Source organism: Manis pentadactyla, chromosome 12 (genome assembly GCF_030020395.1).
Source record: "Manis pentadactyla isolate mManPen7 chromosome 12, mManPen7.hap1, whole genome shotgun sequence".
Classification (NCBI taxonomy): Eukaryota; Metazoa; Chordata; class Mammalia; order Pholidota; family Manidae; genus Manis; species Manis pentadactyla.
Window position 1 is genome coordinate 56,530,841 of NC_080030.1, and position 20,548 is coordinate 56,551,388.

Consider the following 20,548-nt stretch of genomic DNA (forward strand, 5'->3'; position numbering starts at 1 on the left):
GTTCACTGTTTAACTTAGACCTGGGAATCATTCTTTATATTAACCTTATATGGTACAATGACCTTGAAACAGACATACTTAGTTTCTTCCCTGCACCCAGTGGGTAAATACCACTTAATCCCTATTGCTTCTGTTGGTAGAAGTTGGTTTAAACATGTTAGAGATTCCTGGAGAGTTAAAAAATTCACTGACACCCCAGTCCCCTCTCACCTTACGTGGGATCCCAGCACTGATATTCATTTAGGTTTCTCATTGTAATGTGTAGCTATGATTGAGAACAGGAAAAAAGTGACTTAATTGGAGGAAAGAAAGACCTAGTCATGGCTTAGGCATAGACTATTCATGGAAAAATCCAAATAATTTATTGACTTGAGCCTGAATCTATGCAAACAGGATTTTTTTGCTGAGGATTGCTTTTCCCAGCCACATGCTGTATTGTAGTCACAGATAATAGTCTGAAAGATGAACACAGCCAGTCATTAATAATGTTTTCCAATAATTTTCTGCATCATTATGCAAAGAAAAAAAATGATTTGAATGGCAATGTCAGGCTAGGCTGGAGAGTAGTTTCTTTCACTCTTTATTATTCATGGAAGTATTGCCTACAGTTGACTCTTGAACAATATGCATTTGAACTGCACAGATCCACTTATATGTGAATTATTTTCAATAAGTATACTGGAAAAAATTTTGGAGATCTGTCACAATTTGAAATTTTCTTTTCTCTAGCTTTCTTTATGTTAAGAATACAATATATAATATATATAACATGCAAAATATGTGTGAAACAACTGTTTATATTATTGGACAAGCTTCCAGTCAACAATGGGCTATTAGTGGTTGAGTTGAGTTTTGGGGGAGTCAAAAGTTATAAACAGATTTTTGACTGCACAGGGGGTCAGTACCCTTAGCTTCTGCATTGTTCAAGGGTCGCCTGCACTCTGAGTTAACCTCACTCTAAATTACTTCCATACCCCAATACCAGGAGTTCTGGAGGATTAAAACACCAGAAGACAAAGACACATGTTAAACTACAACATTTTGGCACAATAGCTACCTCCTGTAATTCTAATATCTTAGATTATAATATCTAATATCTTTAATTCTAATATCAATTCTAAATTGAGTGAGATTATAGTCTTCACTTTTAAATGTTTAGGAATTAAAAATTCAGTCATTCAGCAAGTGTTTATTGAATGCCTCACTGTGTGCAAAGCATTCCTTTAGGACTCATGAAATTTACAAGAGACCATTAGAAAAATGAGTAAGACAATTACATGTGAGGAAGTGTTAAGTGCCATGGTGATATATAGATAAAGCAGGAAGGGAGAAAGAAATTCTATTTTAAACAGGGTGTCTGGAGAAGCTTCCCTGAGAAGATGACATTTGAGCAGGTACCTGTAGGAGATGAGAGTTATGTAGGTATCTGGGCAAAGAAAGGTCTAGTCTGTAGTCTGAGGGCTCAACAAGCACAATGCCTGGAAAGAAGTCTTTTTACTTTTGCTAATATTACTTGCATATAGATGGATCAATTAACAGAGCCAAGTTTCTCTATCAAAAGATCCTATCTCTTCCAGCCTCCATTCTAAGTCATTATATTCCTGTTACCTGTTTGACTGTATGACTCTGGATAATAATAAGCCCTACCAATTATTGAACCTAGATAGTGCTAGCCCTACCCACAACCTTAACCCTAATTCTAATTTAGCCAGTTTTTTCTGATAAGGAGACTAAGGCTTGAGAGCTTATGTTAATTGCCCAGGGTCACATACATAGCCAAGTGTGGAGCTGTCATATTACAGTCCAGGTCTGTCTGACTCCAAAACACATTTAATTATTACATTTAATTATTTCTTTCAATTTTGATCTTAAATAAATGCACAGTTTTCTTTTAATCACAGTGGATGTATTATAAACAACATAAATAACTTCTGACTATCTGTGTGACCTTCAGTAAGTCACTTTACCTCTGTTTTCCCATTCTTTATAAGGGGGCTGAGTTAAGTCAGATGTTAAATCCATTCTACCTGCAAAATACTATTATTCTGTCATCCATTAACTTTGGCCACTTTAACATCTCTTGAGTCCTACCAAATCAATGATCTAGTCAATAGGCATGTCCTTTTCTGAGCCAGGCAAAATCTACAAACTCCATGTCCCCAAATAATTCTTACTGAAGAGTTGGTTAATTGGTAGAGAACATATAAAAGTTCAATTTGGATTCCAGTCAAACCACATCTGTGTGTCTACTTTGCTTTATGTTTTAATGTTTAAACACAGATGCATGGTTGTTGACGCTGGTGATATTATTGAAAAAATATGTGAGAGGATGGACTCCTTTTAAGTATCTAAAATGACCACCTATTGCCTCACTCCCTACTCATGTCACCCTACTTATGGCTCCATAGAGCTTATGTTGATTGCCAGCATTAGAAAATAAGTCCTTGAGGGCAGGGACACATCCCTCCTTCTAGTCTATGCCATGGCTCCCAGCACTGTACCTAGGCTATCCACAAATATTTACTGCATGAAATGTATCACTGAATTAATTTTACACTTGAAGATAAATCCAGCTTATAAAAAACCATTCTCCATTCTCAAATGACTTCTTGAAATGTAACAGTCAAAACTCATACTCTGGCCCTCAGGCAGTTACTGACTTAAGCTAGCTAGCCTCTGGTCCTCTTTCTCCTCTGTCCATAAAGCAAGGAGGGAGGTGAGAAAAGATCTCTTCCAGTTCCCCCAAATCTCCGATCCTTTGTATTTTACTACTGGTGTAGAATAAAGAAAACATCTGACTTAAATTAATATACTTAATTTCACCTGAATCTTTTGATTTTACCCAGAGGTTGAAATGGGAATGCTTGCTGGGCTGAGCAGGAAACATAAATAAGCAAGTGGGTCGGGGTAGTAAATTGCCTTAAGCAATTCACAGTCACAAGGGCCACATTGAAAAATGTCAAAAGCCAATAAGAATGCAAATGAAATAAAGCCATAAAAGGAAGACATTTGTCTAGTTACTTGAAATCAGGGTCCAAGAATAGTCCCTATGCTTCATGTTATATGGCTGTAATTAATGTTAAGCAACTGAATGAGGATAAATCATTAGCTCTCAGAGACCAAAACAGTAAAACTTGTGATCTCTGCTGAGGTTCCTTAACTAATCTCTAGACCAGACTCCTGCTGTCCTGTGCAAACTGCCATCTTTATGAGGGTGGAGGTTGGTGACAGCAGATTCGCAAATCATGGGATGTTTGCTGTAGTGAAATACATGTGAGTGGAGTCTCATCCTGCCATGTGTGAAGGACTGTAGCCTGGAGATAGAAACCAGAGAAACCCACCTGTCCACAATAGTGTGAGTAAGGCCTCACCACTACCCACCCAGAGGTAATACAGTCTGGGTAAGTCCCAGGTGGAGCCAGGAGGGGTTCTGTGCTTCCAGGAGGACTGCAGGCCCAGGATGTGAACAAGAGCCCCATGTGCTCCGCAGGTCTGCCATGCTCGCTGAAGCACAGTACAGAGGACCTCCGATAGCTGCTGGAGCTGTGGAATGCTGTGGCCACAATCTCCTGGTCACCGAGTTCCCAGGCTCTGAAATATTTTTTGGACTCCTCCATCTTCCCTCGGTTTCAGTCATGCATCGAATCTTACCAAATCACTCCAGCTGCCCTTCAAACCCATCCCTTCCTTTCCATGCTCACTGTGCTCTCATCAGCTTTCCTCTGATGTACAACAGACTTCCCCCCTCCTCAGCTCTTCTAACTCTGATCTTCTGTGCAAACTGCCAAGGCTCTTGAATTCCCTCAGAGTGAAGGACATTGACATTCAGAGCTTTCCATCTGGCTTCTGTCTAGTTTCCAATCATTTCTACTATGAGCCTTCAATTCCCATGAAATAGTTCAACCAATGGTTGTCTAAACATGTCTTGTTAAGCTTTGTTTTAATGCCTTTGTTTGTTTGCCCTGCCCATTTTGGATACCTTTCTCCTGCCTGCCCACTAGTCCAGATGTTGTCCATATTTTAAAAACCTATTCAAGCCCTCCCTCTTCTTTAAAGCCTTACTTGACAACTTTGCACACACTATTGCTTTCTCCTTTAAATTCTGACAAAATTTAACAGGTATACCATATTCTTCACATTGGATTTAAGCTACTCGGTGTCAGTTTCTGTATAGCTTTGTGGATGTCTATGTCCTGCTCCCAAATCAGAATGTAAAGTCCTATCACTCATTGAGTTTATTTTGTGTCCTCATAACAACCAGCCCAGAATCTTAGACTTACACAAGTGCTTCATCAGTACTTGTTGGATGTAATCAACCCATCCATGAGAAAAAAATCAAAGAAGTTTTTTCTTCCTCCTGGATAAACAGAACTGAATTCAAAATTAATATTTGCAGGATAGCTTTATATCCTGGGATAGTTTCCGGGGGACATTTTCTAAAGCTTCACTAAATAGTTTTAAGAAACAAAATTTCATTTCCCTAGATACAAAGTATTCTTGCTTACTTTTTAACATTTTGTAACCTGAGGTGGGAGAGAATCAACTTCCCTGGCAAATAAGAAACAAGTAATTTGAGAGTTTTATTATATTTTAGGAAGAACTAACAACTTTAGCATATACAAGAAACCAGTGCGAATAAATAGCATATACATAACATCAGAGAGAATCAATATGTTCTGATTCATTCTCCCTATATCTTTATCACGGGTGATTTTGTAATTTTTTATATATGCATGTATATTTATTATTTTGGACCAATGTTCTTTAAATCAAGATGAGATGGAATAGAGAAGGATAACCATAACCATTTCCTTTCTAGCAATCCCACAAATTTTCCAATTTTCCATCCATTGGACCATTTTGGAAAATTGAGACTTTCATACATTTCTCATGTCAGTGGAACTTTTAATGATTTATTCCCAGGTTCATTCCCAGTGTGTTAAAAACTTATGAACATCTGACATCTCCCTAAATGTAATATTCTTCTACACTCTATTTTCTAATATTATAATCCTTCTGTCCTTATTCAAATGCCCCTATCTTTCTAATGTTCTAATATTGTTGTAACTTATGGAAGTACTTCTAAATTTCAAAACTGTAGGAATTAAGCACTTGTGATTACCTTCCAAAGATGATCATCCTCTCTTTGCCTACACATGCCAACATTTCCCATTCTACCAGGCAGGGAAATGTTCCCTCCTTTCCCTCCAGGGATGCATTAGAATTAAGTTGAAAGACAATATCACTTCCATCAGAAAAATAATTTTTTAAGATGACTGTCCCTCAGAAAGCTTGTAAGGATTTAAATAAGTGAGGATAAGTTCCACTGGTTTCATAGAGCTCACAATTTTAAAGGATCTCTTTTTTAAAAATTAATTTAATGACTTCATTAAAATTTAATAAATCCAATTATTCTTGAAATTGTTAGTTGTGGCAATGGCATGTGGTTATGCAAAACAAAAATGTCATCTGTTAAAAACACACTCTTAAGAAATCAAAAATGAAATGTCATGATGTCTGGTATTTGCTTTAAAATATTTCTGCCTAAAAAAGGGGGATAGATGAAATAGGGTTGGCAAAATGTTAAAATGCTGGTAATTGATAAAGCTGGATGATAGATACATAGAGGTTTATTATACTGTTTACTCTGACATATACTTGAAATTGTCCCTAATAAAGATGTTTAAAAACTCCGTAATGTTGTTCTGCTCTTCTTGTTACATCATTACCTTTCAACCCCTTCAATCACACTTCCAAGGTGCATGTCCTACTGTATATTCTGGCCCTAGAAAAGAAGGAAAGAACCAAAGAACTCACTGTGGATTCAGCCAGGAGTCAGACCTGAGTGCTGGTCACTTCTTCAGCCACAAGGGTCTTGCACAGACTCAGCAGGTTTGACATCTGATAATTTTCTCTTCTGTGTAGTATCTACTAGCTACAGACTCAGTTTTAACACATTGCTTATAAACTGTTGCAGTAAAGATAGTTACTAATGGATTTCTATAAATGTGCACTAAAAAATATACTATATAAACTCTTAAGATAATTTGCTGTAGTTACTTCGGTGCTTGGGAATCATGAGGATAGCATGTTATAGCTGCGTGATAATGACACAAAGTGCAAGAAGGAATTCTTGATGACTCTGAATTTAACAGCTTCAACATGTAGAAGATTTTTCAAACAAACAGTGATAAAGAACCACTCATAATAGTCAATGATTATGTAACATCTTACTATGTTGATAGATAGTAACTGTACTAGAGGGAGTTAGAATTTAATAATATGAGTAACTGTTGAACCACTGTGCTGTATATTTGAAAGCAACAGAAGATTGTATATCACGGATACTTTAATAAAAAAGAAGACCCATTCATAAGTAAATGAGATTTGGAGGAATGACCTTTGGCACAGCAAAACCACCTGCAGACACAAGATAATTCAAGCTTAATGCAGAAAGAATGCTCATACATGGCGATTTCCCCAAATGTGTCCATAGCTATAAAATAAATTAGGACTTTTTGGAATAGATGGGTACTAAAAAGTGGTTAAGTAATAGAGCATGCTTTATTTACATAGTATATTAGATTTATAAGTTCTTGGAAACATTTTAATTACTCATATCTGGAAATAATGCTTGTAGTCTGCAGAGTCCAAGAGTCTCAAAACCAATTCCTTATTCGAGTGGCTGTTACCTGGGACCGTGCTCCCAGAGGACCAGCCAACATGTGAGAGAAGATGAATTCTGTGACAGAGTGACCTCAGTAAAAAGACTTAAAACCATTTCATGAGGAACAGTGGAAAGGAAGAGGGCCAGCTTACTTGGGAATGGGAAGCTAAGGTCAGATATAATAGTTACTTTCAAATATTTGAAATATCATTTTATGAAAGAGAGAGTAGATCTGTTCTGTGTAATTCAAAACAGAGCTAGAACCAGTGAGGAAAGTTTTAAAGATCCAGATTTTGACTTCTGAAGAACTCTCTAACAATTGGAGCAGTACTTTACTGGAATAGGTAATTCTTTTGAAGGAATTTATACTGAGGCTGGTTAGTGAACTTTGAAGGATGTTTTGCTGCTCAAAATGTGGTCCATAGAATTGACCCACACATTCTTTTTTTCTCTTGAGATTTACATTTTAATGGGTTTTTTTAAATGAAAACTTTACCTCTAAAATTGTTTCTTATCAATTAAAATCATATCACATTACCAGAAAATTCCACTGCTGAAATGTAGACCACTGACATATTTACGTATCAAATATTTTGTGTGCCTCTCTAATATACTAACAGACATAGGATGGTGATCTATTCCTATATCTTTTTTTATCATATTAAGAACACTTAGCATGAAATCTACCCTCTTAACAAATTTTTAAGTGTGCAGTACAGTAATGTTAACTACAGACCAATGTTGTGCAGTGGATCTCTAGCACTTAATCATCTTGCATAACTGAAATATTACACTCATTGAATAACAGCTCTCCCTTTCCTCCCCCCCGACAGCCTCTGGAAACCACCATCCTGCTCTTTGCTTTCGTGTTTAACTACTTTACATACCTTTTATAAATGGACTGTTACAGGGCAGATAGGCTGTATGTGTTAGCTTCAGCCTTGGACTCTTGCCTAGAGAACCATAGGCCTGAAACAGCTGAAACAGTGAAGCCATTTTTCACATCACTTCTTTTCCCCTTTTGTTTTCAAGGTGAAAGAGCCATGTAATCATGCCAACATCCTGACCAAGCCTGACCCAAGAACCTTCTGGACTAATGATGATTCAGGTATTATTGGAAAAATATACTTTGGCCCTGTGATATACAAGAAGCATTCTCTAGTAAAGCCCTACACAAAGGCAAAGGTTGGGGGAAATATTTGGTTTTGTCTGTCTGTTTGGTTGTTTATTCCTCATCCAAGACTGGAATATACTTCACAATCATTTTGAAAGAATATAAGTCCCTTTATTTTCTCTTCTTTTTCAGTATCTAAAGCATATATGCCATCAGATGCAGCTGTATGGATTCTGAAGTATATTTGAGTGTTGGGGAAACAGAGGAATGAGTCTATTTCTTGGAGTGGAGGGCAGAGGAATAGGATAAGGTAGGCAAGTCCACTGGTCCCAGTTTCTCTTCAGGGAAACGAAAGGATTAAAAAATGTAAGATGAGTCATACATCAGAATATTTAGTGGAGGGCAGGTGTGACTTATTATATCGATTCAGGAGTATAAATCTAATCAGAATCAAAGTAATGGCACTTTCTGAGATCAGAAAATATGAGTCAGGTTGTATAATTAAAAATCATGCTCAAACAAAGTATAGGGTAGGTCCTTATAGGAAATAGGAAATATCTTTTCATTCTTCTTCACAAGCACTCTGAGCCATGAGGCCTAATTACACAAGGTTAAAGACATTAGAAATGAAAAAAGAAGGTTCGGCAGATAGAGCTAAAATACTTAAGAGGGTGAGCCATACTAGAGCTTTCACCTTGCCTCATTAAATACCTAATATACTTATTGGGCCTCACAGTTTCATAAAGTGCATTCACAAAAATCTAATTTAGTGTTCGCAGCAACCCTGTAAAGTAGGAGGGGCAGCCTGTCCTCACTATCCCTGTGTGAGAGATGAGATCAGACCCTGAAACAAGTTAGCAGACATACCCAAAGCTCACAACCAGAAAATGCCAGCCCTGGAGGTAAATGGCGAGCCTGTGGGCGCAGTTCTGCATCACACTTCCTAGGAAGAGGCTCTCCTGTGGGAAGCAGCAGGGGAGAAATCCACACTTTAATCTTCTCTTCGTAAAAGAGAGTCAAAGACTATGCCTATTAGCAGAAGCAGTGGGGAGGGCTGAGGAGGGCAGTGGGAAAACCCTCTGATGCTTTTTTTCAAAGTCCAGGCTCCTGGTCTAAACTTATTACCAGTGTCATTCATCACAAAAAAATTGTTCTGTTTTGTTTTATGTCTTTGAAGAAACATGAAAGTGAATTGGCCTATTTATGCCATCATTTTGGCCCATTAGTAGTATAACCACACTTAATGGAATAGCCTGGTCAGATATAACTATACCATTTTACTACTTGTTTTCCCCATGTCCCTTCTCTTCTTTGTTTGCCTGCTCTTCTTTTCCTGACTTCTCTAGGATTATATGACTCTCTTTAAAAAGTCCAATATCAATTTGCCTATTGACTTGCTGGCTGTAGGGATTACAAAAACTAGCTTTTCACAGACTGTTTTAGAAACCTTGTGTCAGTCCATTTACCCTGGGCCTACTATTTTTTATATTATTGTTGTCATAAATATTACTTCTACATATGAAAGAAACCCTACAGTACAATGTATTAAAAAAAAACATCTTTTGTATTTATTCAGATATTCACCATTTCTGATATTCTTCATTTTTTCTTGAAGATCCAAGTTTCCCTCAGGGATTATTCTTTTAGCCTGGAAAAACTTCTTTCAGCATTACTTATAATTCAATGATTCTCTGACTATGATGTCTCTCAGTTTTCTTTTATCTTCATGATATGCTTTTATAAATGAAAGCATCTTTACTTCATTCTTGAAGGATATTTTTTCTAGGTATGAAATTCTGAGTGGGTGATTTTTTTTTTCCTTCAGCACTTTAAAGATGTTAGCCCATTGTCTTCTGGTCTCTATAGCTTCTGATACAAAGTCAGCAATTGGTTAAATTATTGCTACCCTGAATATTCTTGTCTTTCACTGGCTGTTTTATTTATTTACTGCTTCTTATCAGTTTGACCATGATGGGTCTAGACTAGAATCTATATTCTTTGAGATGGAAACCCCTCAGGTTTAGGAAGTTAGACATTCTTATTAGTAGTTTGCTTAGAATTTGAATCTGAGGGATGCAACTGCTTCTGCTGTGATTTCTACACTGCAATGTGCCCTTTCTCCTTTAGCATATCAATGCTCTAACTAAGATTTTTCCTAAATGCCTTCAATTCTGTGAAGTGTAAATGTAAGCTAAAGTAAATCCACAGCTATCCTTTTGCAACATGCAAATTTATGAGCCTATAAATGGATTCTTTACAAAGGCTTCTAGTCACAGCATGAGTTTTATTGTGGTAGCTTTTTCCAATTGCTGAAATAATTGTGATAAAATGATTCCATCATTTCCTATAGAAAATATATTTCAGTGAATGGAATATTTCCATACAAAGCCAGCCATTACCAGAGGGTATTTTATTTATTAATCTAATGCATAGTCTCATGATGCAGTTTATTAGAGTTAAATATTAGGATAACTAGTCCACATTAGTTGATAGAAATATAAGTTAAATTTTAAAATTATTTTGTTTTGAAGTAAGGAAGTCACAAAGGTTAACACACCCTGAAACCTGATGAGATTGCCTAGATTTTCATACTTCCTGTCTTTTTGCATGACTACCAGAGGACAGGACTGACAAGCTCAATTGCCATATGCTGATATAGTAGGTGGAGAAACAAAAGTAATTTTTTTAAAAAATCATAATACAAGAAGAGCATATGTTCATCACAGGAAAGAAACGGAAAATAAAGAAAGGAAGAAAATCAATCACCCTTATTCCTACCATCCATACTTTTGGGTTGGACTCTCTCAGGCATTCCCAGGATTTGTTCCAACAATAAGCAAACAGGCTGCACAAGTTTAGGCTCTCTCCTATTATCTTTGCTTTTAGGCTTTGAAACCTGAGTTGTTTGTTTCCACACCTTTGTTTTTCAATTGCTGGTCCTTCAGTGGCTTGTAACATCCCCTTAAATTAGAATTTCAAGGTAGGATGAGTTTCCCCACACTTTCAGAATGTGTTTTCCCAGTACTATTATTGGCAAAACAGATAATGTTCTTTGCTGAAAGAAAGTCAGATAATGAAGTGGTTAAACAGTAAGGTTTCTTTTGCAAGAGCCATGATTTTAACTGGCACTTATTTTGCCCAGTAAGAAAATGTAGCTCCTTGTTGTTCTCCCTGGGCTTTAACTTGAAGATGGCTTTTAACAAGAAGATGCAGTTGTACTCTTGGGATTTTCAAAATGTCTGCTTTTCTTTCCAGCAAAAATTAAAGGTCAAGGATCATTGTGCAAATTTTTCCCAGAAGGAAAATTTAATTTTCCCTATATTATCAGTATTATGCATTGTTTCTTTATATTTTCTAATGATTCATCACATATTAAAATTTAATCCAAATTTCTAGGGATGTAAACATCACTATAAAATGGTATATTCATATTTATTCAGGAACAGTAATAGTTTATGTATTAAATGTAGAAATGAAATGAATCACAGTTTGAAAACATATGGACTACAGAAATATTACAGTATTTCAGAGACTATGTCAAATTAGATCACTGAATTAATATAAGGAGAAGGAGGACTTCATTATATAGATTTTTAAAGTGAAGGAAATAACTTCTAAATTTTTTTTCTTCAAAAGCAAAACACTTTCATATTTATATATAGATAGCAGTTGCTTCTTCCCTCAAAGTATGGTATTATCTAGCCATTAAAGGAGATGATGTAGGTAAAGGTACTAAGAACCTTGTCTAGCATAGACTTAGTGTCAATTTATGTTAGCTCTCCTTACTTGGAGAAAGAATTATGTCATTTATACAAACCCAATCAGAGTCACTCTGCCCTATCTATGTAGGGTTTATAAGGGGATAGCAGAAAATATGTTACTTTGTCATTACTGTTACTATTTCATACTCTTACTGAACCTATGGCTTATTGTTTTCTCTCTGAACCATAAGCTCATCATTCACTGTCTTCATTATCTGGGTTTCCAGACACAAGACTGATAAGCTTCCTGAGAATAGACATATGGCTGGACATAAAAACCTCAAGATGTAAAGAACTTAGATGTCACCTAGTCATTTAGATAAAATATCACCTTTCTAAGCAAGGATCTGTAAAGCAGAAACACTTAGTTCTGCATGACTTTAACCATCTATAATGGTTTAGAAGGTTCCAAGTTCAAGGATGAGTTATTTATTCCAGCAAGTAGCAAAATGTCATTTCAAGCTCCTCTGTTTAAAGATACGTAGAGTCATGCTCATCTAGCATTTAAGTTATGTTTGACAGCACAAGTTCATCAGCTCTGGTCCTCATGATTGGGCTTCTGCCAAGTGTGTGAATGTGTGACTAGAGACTCCGTTCAGCTCAGCACAGAGAAGCCCAATCTCTCTTGTTCTGATTGTGTAAGTAACTTAAGGTTAACTTTCTGAGACTTCACAGTTGGAACAAAATCTGTTTCTCCCTTTGTTGAACTCAGAATTTTCTTTCTCTTTGTTACAACCCAAGTTACTCATTATTTCTGCTGTTTTATTCAAGACTGAGCTAACAGTGTTTCACAATGACTGATTCTTCTGATTCCCCAAGACTCTTTCAAAATATTTTTACACAGTATTTCCTTGTAACCATTTTATCCAAATCATTCAGTTCATGTCTAAGATCTTTCATTTCCATAGCATTAAAGAACATTTTATTATGGCTAAAGGAATACCAGGAAACTTTCTCATTTAAAAAATCCAAGAAAAATAGATTAATGCAACTTCATAATTTCAGCTAAGTTATTTTTGTCATATTTTAATGCATTTTTTTCTCATTTTGTTAGTTTATATCAGACTAATACAATAGCAGATGTTTTAAATCTAGTGGATTTTAGTGTAGCTACTGCTAAGATGTCCTAATGTCTTTTATTATTTTAAACATGCTGAAATATTGAGTCTTTGGCAGCTTCCATTATTCCTAAGAAGAGTGTCCCATAAAGCAAGATATGTAATACATAAGACCGTCTTCTAGGAGGTTACAGGTCTATCACAGGAAAAAAATAAATGGAAAAAGAGGTTTGGAGTTTTTTCCCTTAATAACAAAAATACTATATTTGGCCAAATACAAACATAGTTTTCAAAATTGGAAGAGAAGTTATTTTACAACTTTAAAATAATACATGATAAGCAGACTAGGGCAATGAAAACAGGCTCTGCCAGGGATGAAACGGCCCTCAGAGAGGCTGGGTGCAGGATGGAGAGTGAGGAATAGGCCTGGAGGGGTAGGCTGGACACAGGTATGAGGAACACAGGGAGATAGAGATGAGTGTAAACCTGGGATGCTCAGAGATAAGAAAAGAATTACAGTTTAGGACAGAGAGCCTCCAGGAAACTTATTTGTAAAATGAGAGTTGACTGAAGTAAATCAAAACTAAGATTCTTTCTTATTCCTAATCTCCCTTATTCTATGAAGTTGTAAATTGACAATAAAAAGGAAATGCAAAAGAATTTTTAAAAAGGTGGCTCAGGATGGGCTGGGGCCCTTGGAATAGACCCCGTGAGTGGTGTAGCTCAGGGAACCCTGACCTTGCCTCCTCAGCAATACGTGGCAATCAGCTCTTTCCACTGATTAAAATTTTGGCTCTTAGAGGATAATTTTATATTAATAGTTCAGCTGCACTGTTCTTTTAGGTATTGAATTACATAACACACAAGTTTTCAAATTGCCCTTCTATACCTAATCTCAGCTGATCTTCCCAGTCACCCCGTGGGATTAACAAAATGGGTGTTAACTCTGAGAATATATAAAGTTAAGTGCTTTGCCCAAAGCAAAATGTATCATAAATGATAAGACACAGAACTGAAGTCAGAGCTCCTAGGAACTCCTCCAGTTCTCTTTCTACTGCTTCAAAAAGGTAAGAGTAGAGCTTTGCAATTAAATGTAGCTTTAATGGAGACCAATGTTTGGGGAAAGAGCAGTAAGTTAAGGATGAGATTCAAACTGAGATGTGATTTTGCCATTGTTCACGGGGAGCTGGGAAAGGAAGAAATTTAGCAAATACAGGGATTGTTTTAGAGGACTGAGACATACTGTATCCCTTTCGGCCTGGCTTTCTGCTGAGTTCTGTGAAGAAAGAGGCAAGTTTTCTCCCTTGAAAGCTCAGGTAGATAAACTGCCAAGAAGGCTATGAATAAAATAGTGTAAATACAAGTTAAAATAATAATAGCTTCCTACACATATGTGAAGGACTATCATTTGGAACATAAAGGGGAGAGGTTATTTTACTTGTAAAAAGAAGAATTTTAGGTGTCAGAAAAACCTAGATTTGCATTCTGGTTTTGCCAGTACTAGTTATGTTGCATGACACAACTAATATTTACCTCTTTAAGCCTCAGATCTTAAGAATTACAGAAGGGGATAGTAACAGTTTTTCATAGTCATTATGAGGATTAAGTGAGAAATTTCCCCAAAAACACTTAACCATAGTGTCTGCCACTAAAATCACTCAATGTTAGCTATTTAAAATAAATGCACTGAATTGTGGAAGTTAAAGAGCAGAACATGGTCATTTCTGCTTATCAGTATGTCACTGTAGTGCTGGGCTCTAGAATGTGCAGACGAGGTATTCCTTCAAACATTTTCATGAAAATATTGGCATACCGTCTAAGGAAAAACTTTACCAACTGATGCTAGTTGGCAATGGTAGAGATAGCCTTGGAAGTAGAGGTGATTCCAGTGGAAAATTAAAGAGAGAGCTCAATAAAGAGTTCTCAGGAAAATTGTAGAGAGAGTCATAGCTCCTAAGGTCCTTTGAACCCTAACAGAATTTTTTACAGTTCTATGAATAGCATGAAATGAGGCTGGCAGTGCTGTTCAAATAAAAACCTACTTTCAGATACATACAATAGTTTCAAACTTTAAAACCAAGAGGGAAAAGGTCATTCAGCATGCTGGCTGTGAACTGTCCATACACAGGAGCACATAAGTACAACAGAGCTCAAGGAATAGTGGTTGGGTTATTTTTAGAAATGGCAATGAGTCGACAATAATCCATCTTCATGTCTTCATCCAGTGTCTTTTTGGAGACAAATTATCTGTGAAAAGCATGTGTGAGAATCACAAAGGAATGCTGTGTGAGGAAAAATAATTGGCTCATATGAGGCAGATAAGATGTTAAATCCAGCAGTACCATGTTCTAACAAGGCTCCCCGTAGTAGATCCTTTTACAATAATTCCTGGAAGTAAGCTTGTTATGTCTAGTGCATTTGTTCTTTGATATCTTTATATAAATGTACCTTCAAATGTTTTCAAATATTAAAATTTTAATATTGTCATAGTATTAATGTAATGTGTCATGTATATTATATATGTGTGTATATACATAATATAATGTGTGTAATATTAATTGTAATTCTCAATAACTTTTTAAGAAAAGAGATGGAAAAGGAATAGCAGTCCTGGGGGTCCTTACAAGGTCCCTGTCCACCTTACAGAAACCAACAATCCTAAAGAAAATAAACGTCAGAGAAAAGAAAATGGGAAGTGAGAAGAGATAGGAAGAAAGTACCAGAGGAGAGTGGCAAATGGATCTTAGACAGAAACTACGTATGTTGGACTCATTTCTGCCCTTTGGTTATTTCTTCTCATTACAAAAGAGGAAGTCTGAAGGCAGTGGGCCATCAACCATGTTATAAGAGCAGTTTGTGGATATAAAAACAGAGTATTTACAATGTGATAAAGAGAAAAAAGAAAATACTTTTACCTTTAAAATGTAAACTCAAGGCTTATTAAATAGAACTTGCCCAATTGGATTTATGTTGATACTAAAAGGTATACAAACAACATTCTCTGAAGAATGAATTTCAAGTAGGTCTATCATGTTCTATAAGTCCTAAGACTTTCGATTTTTAAGCAATATTTTATGAACTATGAAGTAGAATCATTGTAGATACTAATGATAGTAAATCTTGTCTCTTTGGAATAGTCATTTGCTGTAAATAAGGATAGAGTATGATACAATTTTAAATATTAAGTTCATAAACAGATAATATAACTTCTTAAGTCACCAAATTTATTTAGTTTGATAACTTCTTAAGTCACAGTATTTATTTAGTTTGGGAAGTGAGGGATTATTCATGATTTCTATCTTTTGCTCACATCTACTTAATTTCTTCTCTGTAATTTTATTACGGTCTTACACAAAAGCATATTTTTATTCTTTTAAATTTCCTCTATGTCTTTAGTGAAATGGTGATTATGAAAGAAGACTGATGTCATCACACATACACATAAAACAGAAATAGTTAATAATACATTTGAAACTGCTGGCCAAACCATCAGTCAGTTTCTTCTGTGACAACTAATCTTATTTGTTAAGTGGATTCTATAATCACAACTCAAAAACAAATAGTACTATCATAAGAGTCTGATGGTTGACCATACACTCTAAGAAAATTAGGCTATGAGGGCTAATCATGGAAGTTCAGATCCAGGATATCATAAATAAAAACAAAAATGAATTTACTAGTCTAGTATATTAACTAGTCTAGAATGAACATCTCCCACTGAAATGCATCACCTGAATACAGGATCAAGCTTTTTAATGTTCATCTTATGGTTCTAAAGTTGAGAAATACAGATAAGTAGGAGAAATTATGGGGGGCCCAGCAGAAAGATTTATTCATCAAATACACCCAATGTTTCCTGAACCTCAGTTACATGCAAGGCATATGTGAGGAAGTCAGGAAAGGTAATCGCACAAAATAATCCTCCTCTTTTGCTGTGTCAAATTATTAGAAAACTGTAAACATGTGCACAGGTTCCTAGAACACTTTTGCTAGCGGTGAGGGGACCATGAGGTTTTTGGTAACCTTCAGAGTTGGGGATGAGCTTCAAAACTTCAAGATAAGCTGTGGGGGAAATGGGGTTCCTGCCAAATCTCCCACAATTCTAGGAGTAGCCAGTTATGGGGGCATAATGGGCATCTCCCAAAGTCACAGACATCAAAAAGTCACATTCTTTCAGGGCATTTTTAGGTGTCAGCAGGACTCAGGTACCATACCCTGACATATGGAGCATCTGGCAACTTCACACTGCCAAGTTGTGATTATGTGTTATGCCACTGCACAACATATAAAATGTGAAAAGGTGACTCCCTGATTTTCCCATAAAAGTTAGCTAGTGCTAAGGCAATACCTTCCACATATTTACTCAGTATTTTCAAATACATTAAGTGGATGGTCAGGCAGTATAATTAGGGCATCCACAGTCATCTTTCTTTGAATTTTTGCTTGGTAAGCTAGCGTATGTCCAATCCCATAGGGTCACAAAGAAAGTTGTAAATTATTAGCCAAAAAAGAGAGTGGGAGGATAAGAAAAACAACAAAACCCAGATATCAAAGGTAGCCAGAAATGTTCTAAAAATAGTGAAATGTACTCAAATTTACTAAGCACTAAGAAGGCAGCAAATGAAGATGTAGAATCCTTAGAAAATAAAAATTGAGGTACTTACTACCAAGTCAGGGGTTATTGCTTTGTTATGTTTCTGTATGTGATAAAGCTTGTGTGTCACACTCACATTATGGATGTTACCACCAAGTTACTAACATGTATATGTATGTAAAACCCCAGAAGTGAACAACTGCAATGCTATCACTCCTTTCTGGGACACCATCAAAGGACAGTGGTGAAGCGGTACCCTCCCAGTGGGCAGAATTTAAGAGCAATCCACCTGATTGGTCATTTTACTTGGAAGGAGAACTGGCTAGACATGATTATATAGCAATTCATGGGCTGTGCCCAATGGTTTGGCTGAATAGTCATAAAATTGGAAGTAGAAGGGACGTGATTAGAAATTTGGTGACAAGGAAGTCTGGGGAAGAGGAATGTGGATAAACCTCTTAGAATAGACAAAAAATGTGAAGCTATCTGTGTCCCATGTGAATGCTTACCAAAGGGTAACTTCAGCAGAGAAGGATTGTAACAGTCAAGTGGATAGGATGACCCATTAGGTGGATCTCAGTCAGCCTCTTTCCCAGCCACCCCCATCATCACTGAATGGACTAATGAACAAATTGGCCATGATGGCAGTGATGGAGGCTATCCAGGGCTTAGCAATGTGGACTTCTTACCAAAACTGATGTGGCTATAACCACTGCTGACTGCCCAATCTACCAGCAGCAGACACCGACACTGAGTCCCTGATACCACACCACTCCCCAGGGTGATCAGCCAGTTACCTGGTGGCAGGGGGATTACATCTGACTTTCCCATCATGGAAAAGATAGCCTTTTGTTCTTACCAGAATATCCACTTACTCTGGATATGGATTTGCCTTCCTTGCATGCAAAATTTCTGCCAAAACAACCATCCACCAGCTTATGAATGCCTTACCTACTTATTCTACTTAATAGAATACCAACATGGTATTCCATACAACATTGCTTCTGATCAAGGAACTAACTTTACCACATGGCAGTAGGCCCTATTCTCATGGAATTTGCTGGTCTTAGCAGGTTCCCCACTATCCTGAAGCACCTGGCTTGATAGAATAGTGGAATAACCTTTTGAGAACTCAGTTGCAGTGCCAGCTAGACAGCAGTACTTTGCAGATTTGGGGCAAGGTTTTCTAGGAGGTTATTTATGCTCTGAATCAGCATCTAGTATAAGATGCTATTTCTCCCATACTGGCATTCACAGGTCCAGAAATCAGGGTGTAGTGATGAGAGTGGCACCGCTCACTATTAACTCCAGTGAATTATTAGCAGCAGTTTTGCTTTCTGTCTTCCCAATCTTATGCTCTGCTGGCCTAGAGGTCTTAGTTTCAAAGGGGGGAATGCTTCCACTGGGAGATGCAATGATTCCATTAAACTGAAAGTTAAGACTGCCACAGATCCACTTTGGGCTCTTTGTGCCCCTAAGTCAACAGGCAAGGAAGGGAGGTAGATCCTGACAACCAAGGAGAAATTGGACTGCTACTCCATAACGGAAGTAAGGAAGAGTATGTCTGGAATACAGGTGACCCCATAGGGTGTCTCTTGGTGTATGATGCCCTATGATTAAAGGCAAGGGAAATCTCCAACAACCCAATCCACGCGGGACTACTGATGGCCCAGCCCCTATCAGCAATGAAAGTGTGGGTCACCCCACAAGATGAAGAATCATGACTAGTTGAAGTGCTTGCTGAGGACAAATGGGTAATGGGAGAAGATGGTTATAAATATCAGCTACACCCATGTGACCAATTATAGAAAAAAAGACTATAATTATGAGTATTTCTTCCTTATCTGTTATGAATGTGTGTGTGTGTGTGTGAAGTAAATATCTTTGTTTTCTCCCCCCTCTTATCCCCTTGTCAAGTAACGTAAGATTCATTGACTTTATATCACAGTATTTAAGAATTGTGAACCTTACATCATAGTATTTAAGTTACAGGCTGTCAAAGGGAAGAGTAACATCTTGCAAAAACTTTGCATCCTTTTCTGGGGAAGGGATTAGTAGGTTTTGGGTTCTATGCAGGATAGTTGTGTCATGTTAGGTGGACGTATGGCCTTGCTATTGTCTTTATATGGAGATTAAGTATAATTTAAGAAGATGTGTATGGGTGCCAGGTTAATGTGTGATAGTTATTTTTATGTATCAACTTGGCTGAGCCACAGAGTCCAAATATTTGGTCAAACATTATTCTGGATGTTTCTGTGAGGGTACTTTTTATATGAGATTAACATTTAAATCACTGGTCTGTAACTTAAGCAGTTTGGCTTCTGTAATGTGGGCGGGTTTCATCCAGTCGTGGAAGGCCTAAACAGAACAGAAACTGACCTACACCAGGGCAAGAAGGAATTCTGCCAGTGGACAGCCTTTGGACTTGAGCAGCAACTTAGTTCTCCCCTGGGTCGCCAGCCTGTCATCATCCCACCCTGCAGATTTTGGACTTAACAACCTCTGTAATTCCTTATAATAAATCTCTAGATAGATATAGATAGATAGGTAGATAGATAGATAGATAGATAGATAGATAGATAGATAGATAGGTAGATAGATAGATAGATAGATAGATAGATAGATAGATAGATAGATAGATAGATAGATAGATAGACAGACAGATAGATAGATAGATTTTATTGGTTCTGTCTCTCTGGGGAACCCTAATACCTATGTATGTATAAATAATCACAAAGATATGAAAATACAATTACCCACCAACTTGTTACTAAGCATTTACAGCACTTGCACATGAGCTGTGGCTCTTGCCATGTCTGACAACCTAACAGTCATTCTGCTATGGCTTTAAAACCACACACAGATGGTGCACAATAGGAGTCCTTTCATCAAGGCCTTGCCATAGTGTGGAGAAGGAAATAAAGAAAAAAAATAAAGCAGAAGGGTTTTGTATTACGTGTTCATGCAGGCTTTCTGGTAATATGACAGTTATGGAAGAACTTGATAATTGCAACATAGGAGGAAAACACTCTTGAAAACGGCCATGTTATCCCCCATGTCCTCTGGCTGGATGAGAGGTTCTGAAACTCTTGGGGAAAGTCGGTTGAATGACAGACAGCACTCTACCAAACTCATACAGTGTCATTAATAAAAATAGTATCTGTCCTTTCATTTCTATGTATCTGTAAATGCAGTATGACATTTTGCTACCATCACCTACTGGGGTACATCTACTTATACAGATTAACCAGAGTCCTAAGAAGCACTGAGAGCACCAGGATGCCGCTATGACTGCATTGTGCCACTCCTAGAAAGATAGCTTGCTGTCTGTCACTTTCTTTAAACCCTAAAGAA

At 37.0% G+C, this 20,548-nt stretch overlaps 1 protein-coding gene across 3 annotated transcripts in view; it reads left to right on the top strand.

Moving 5' to 3' along the window:
- The window catches only part of SGK1 (serum/glucocorticoid regulated kinase 1), a 104,746-nt gene that overhangs the window by 68,914 nt on the left and 15,284 nt on the right, over positions 1 to 20,548 (top strand). For 2 of the 3 annotated variants that reach the window (XM_036903734.2, XM_036903735.2), the window contains one exon: positions 7,700 to 7,775. In XM_036903734.2, coding sequence (XP_036759629.1) covers positions 7,700 to 7,775 — 76 coding nt within the window. Of the gene's footprint in view, positions 1 to 5,682; positions 5,893 to 7,699; positions 7,776 to 20,548 lie in introns of those variants that run through there. The other variant, XM_057489257.1, reaches the window with a different exon arrangement.